The 4473-nt window shown below is 37.6% G+C and overlaps 1 protein-coding gene across 1 annotated transcript; it reads left to right on the top strand.

Annotated features, from left to right (window-relative positions):
* The first annotated feature begins 3168 nt into the window (after window positions 1-3168).
* On the top strand, window positions 3169-4473 carry LOC145123876 (aspartic proteinase CDR1-like). Its single transcript, XM_079059073.1, has one exon. It carries the CDS (start codon window positions 3169-3171, stop codon window positions 4471-4473), a length of 1305 nt encoding a protein of 434 aa, XP_078915199.1.

Here is a 4473-nt window from a genome sequence, read left to right as displayed (position 1 = left end):
GAAGAAATAACATTGTTGATAGGGGACCCTACCATCCGGCTAGCCGAAGCCATATGGAAACGTTACAACAGTCGAGGTCGAATGCATTGTTCGGATAGAAGCTCGAATTACAGTAAACACTACCAATGAGATAAACATGCTTAGTCAAAAACCACTAAATTAGGAGTTTGGACGACACCCTAAAAGATTATAATACAACAATTACCTACTAGGCATGTCACTTATAAACAATAATATGCCACATACTGGCACCATCATTACCATACACATACACCACCTATATAAACCATGCAATAACATAGATAAAAGGCAATATGAGAAAAGGTCATAAATTATATACAAATATGCTATATAAACTTCTCTTACAATATTATCATGATTCATTGTCTATTTTAGGCTTCAAAGAGTATTACTGCATCCTCATCCGGTGATGATCTAGAGCTCCTTTGTTTCCTATCATGTTCTACGTCCACTATGAGATTGGTGAAACACTATTCTTCTACGTGAATACTGACGTAGCAACATTGGAACCATTCAGAACACAATGTAAAAAGAACGACAAAGCATAATGGAAAATAACACAACCTCAACGCCACTCCTACATACTTCATACAATCCAATTCACATGATGCCTATGTTTATTCAAACTCCGAAAGCAGCCGTATCAGACACAACGATGACAATGTCCTTTATAAAAGAAATTGAAGGAAACATAGTAGAAAATACATATATAATAATAAGAAACCGAGTGAGGACGGAGAAAAACACATACAACAATCATACTGAACCAAACAAAAATAAAAGACAAAGAAATCTTTTTTTATTGTCAAAACAACCTAAAGTGTAAGAAGTAGATCTAGAAACATAGATAGGAAAAATCAACAAAATTTGAGTAGATGTAACAACGAGGGGTGAAGGGAACAAGAAACCAGACTATGATGTTGTTCCAAAAATGATGCAACCACTATTTGGACTACATCCAATAGGCTAGATCGAAACCTTATGTCCCAAATGGTACCAAGGATCTTCTTTAGGTTTAAGGTACCATCATGTATCTATTGCTTGATAAAGTGGTACATCATCTAGATGTATTTCGTCCTACTATGAAAAACCATATTATTTTCCAAATATATTGTACTATGGTTGTCACAATGCAATACACATTCTTCCTGTTGCATCTGAATTGCTAATCGAAAGTTCTTCAACTATATAAGTTTCTTGCTTGCTTCTTCAATAGCAATGCACTTTGTTTTTATTATTGAAAGAGCAACACTCTTTTGTAACTTGGACATCCAAATGATTGTTGTACCCCCGATTACTAACACATACTCGGTTGTGTTATTTCCTAAATCCATGAAACCTCTCAAATCAATATAGAAAAAAACCTTCCAAAACTATCACTTTTCTTATGAAGCATAAGGCAACCTCGGTACTACCATTCAAGTAGCATAGCGACCATTTCTTTCCCAATACTCTCTTCCTGGATTAGACATCAATCGAATCACAACTCCTACTCCATGAGCAATGGTTGGTCTAGTGCACACAATAACATACACCAAACTACCAACTGCTAAGGCGTAAGGAATTTTAGACACTTCTTTTTAGTTTTCTTCAATCTTGGAGATTGTTTATCTTATAGTCTCAGATGCCTAACCAAAGGTGTACTTGGGGCATTTGCATCTGCCATGCTGAAGATTTATAGAACTTCATGTATGTACTTTTCTTGAGAAAGCTTCAAGCATAAGCAAATCTATATTTGGCTATGCTTATGCCTAAAATCCATTACTTAGCAGCCCCTAGGTCCTACATCTCAAACTCTCTAGACAATTGTCTCTTCATCCTATTGATTTCCCACATGTCTGATCCAACAATCAATATGTCGTCAACACAAAGTAAAAGGATGATATATGAGGATCCAAACTTCTTTAGGTAACACTAGTGATCCATCTCCAATTTCTTATACCCGTTCTTTTAAATGAAGAAATCAAACTTCAAGTACCATTGTCTTGGAGTTTGCTTTAAACCATACATACTTTTCTTCAACTTGAACACCAAGTTTTCCATGCTAACTGTAAGAAAACCCATTGGTTGTGTCATATTGATTTCTTCATCCATGTCACCATTTCAACAAGTTATTTTCACATCTAACAACTCTTGATGGAGATCTTCTGCAACTACTATACCCAAAATTAATATTATAGTAGTCATCTTCACAACTGGAGATAATATATAATTGTAGTTGACCCCACTTTCTACTAGAACCCTTAAACCACTAATCAAGTTATGTACATCATGTTGTTATCTATATCATTTTGACCCAAACACTCACTTGTTATGTAGTGCTCTCTTTCCTGTTGGTAGCTTGACCAAGGACAAAGTATTGGTTGTTGTCAAGTGAGTTCAACTCTTCTTCCACGACCTTTTTCCACTGTATGGAGTCTTTCATCATCAAGGCTTCTGTCACGTTCACTATTATCCGTTAGTAACAGGTAGTTGCTAATGAGCATAACATAGCTAGAGTTCTTATCTCTCTAGTAGATCGTCAAACAGGATGAGGTAGTTTTTGTTTTAAAACTCAATCCCGAGCACCCCATAATATACATTTAAATTATGTTTAAATTGAATTGGTCTCACCACAACCAATCCCCTTCAACTTTTCCCAATTTCATTTAGTTACATTTTAATTAGAAAAGTCAACATTCTCAGTGTCACACGACTTTTTCGAGAACTAATCGGAAATAACTTGAAGGACAAAATCTGGTTTTTGGGGTTTACTAAAACAATATAGAATTCAAGTGAAGGGAGAAAAGAACATCAGAAAACAAAAATATACAACTCATGTGGAAGATGTGATCAAAAGCGGTAGAGGAGGATCAGAGTGCATGTATTTTTTTTTAATGCGAAGAATAATAATTTGAGACTACTATATTTCTGGACTACATGTTGTACAGCTTTCAAATGATATTTTGTAGTCTGATGTATGAGTGATTTTGCTGAAAAAAAATCGTTTGCCAGGCCATGGCCAATCATAAGAACAAAAATTTTGTTTTTAGTTAAAAAAAAAAAAAGAATCAACTCGCGAAAAAAAGAAAGAAAAGAAGTTGAACAAATAAAATGTGCTTCTTTAAATACTCCATGCATCAAGATCTCTTCTTTCATAAACAAACCATGAACACAATTACGATATGGGTATTATTATATTTCTTAGGTTTATTGCTTCTCGTACGGTCCATGAGTCTTGGCTTCAGTATCGATCTCATCCACCGTGACTCCCCATTGTCTCCCTTTTACGATCCTTCTCTCACAGTCTCCCGGAGAGTGGTTGCCGCCTTCAACCGCTCCATCCACCGTGCTCAGTTTTTCAACTCCATGCTTTCCGGCGTCACTAATATCTTTCCCAACCCTCAGTTAGCTGATTATCTCATGAAGATATCAATCGGCACTCCACCTCAAGAAATCATCGGAGCTGCTGATACAGGGAGTGACATAATATGGACACAATGTGAACCTTGTTCTTATTGTTTCAACCAAAAGCTTCCTATCTACAGACCCGACAATTCCTCCACTTATAACTCGATAACGTGTGACTCCAAGTCTTGCATGTTGGTTCCAATGAGATCTTGCACCACATCCGACAACACTTGTTTGTATCTAGTCGTGTATGGAGATCTTTCGTATAGCTCCGGAGAGCTAGCGACGGAGACTGTTACACTCCAATCAGATACAGATGGCGACTCGTTGGCGTATCCACGTGTCATGTTCGGGTGTGGGCACAGAAATGCGGGCATGTTTACTGACGACCAAAGTGGAATAATCGGGCTCGGAGGGGGGCCTTTTTCTCTCATTACACAAATGGGGTCTTCCATTAAAGGGAAGTTTTCATATTGTCTTGTTCAGATGTTTCCTCATGTGGAAAGATCAAGTAAAATGTACTTTGGTGATGCTGCCATGGTTTCCGGAGATGGGGTGGTTTCCACCCCTATACTTTCCGGCTACGGCCCTGGCACCTTTTACTACCTTAACTTTGAAGGGATTACAGTCGGAGGACAACGTGTTGATTTTTACACCACGAAACCTACTTCTGTGGAGGGTAATATCATTATTGATTCCGGAACATCTTTGACTTTTTTTCCTGAAGAGTTCTACAATCGGCTACAGTTGGCCGTGAGACATACGATGAAAGATATTGTGCCGGTTAGTCCTGACCGGGAAAATAATCTGAGGTTGTGTTACAACCGGTTAGAAGTGATGGCTGATCTTCCGGTGATGGTGGCTCATTTTAATGGGGCGGATTTGGAGTTGGATCCGATGAACAGTTTTGTTCAAATAGGCAATGATTCGATTTGCTTGGCGTTTGCTCCGGTAGATGGTGTTGTCATTTTCGGAAATCTTGCACAGATGAATTTCTTGGTAGGTTATGATCTTAATAAGAAGACGGTTTCGTTTAGAAGAACGGATTGTATGAAGTTATGA

The sequence above is a fragment of the Lactuca virosa genome, chromosome 1 (assembly GCF_052849685.1).
Source record: "Lactuca virosa cultivar CGN04683 chromosome 1, Lactuca_virosa_CGN04683_v6, whole genome shotgun sequence".
Taxonomy (NCBI): domain Eukaryota; kingdom Viridiplantae; phylum Streptophyta; class Magnoliopsida; order Asterales; family Asteraceae; genus Lactuca; species Lactuca virosa.
Note: the sequence above shows the minus strand (reverse complement) of the source record. Positions and strands in the feature narration are given on the sequence as shown.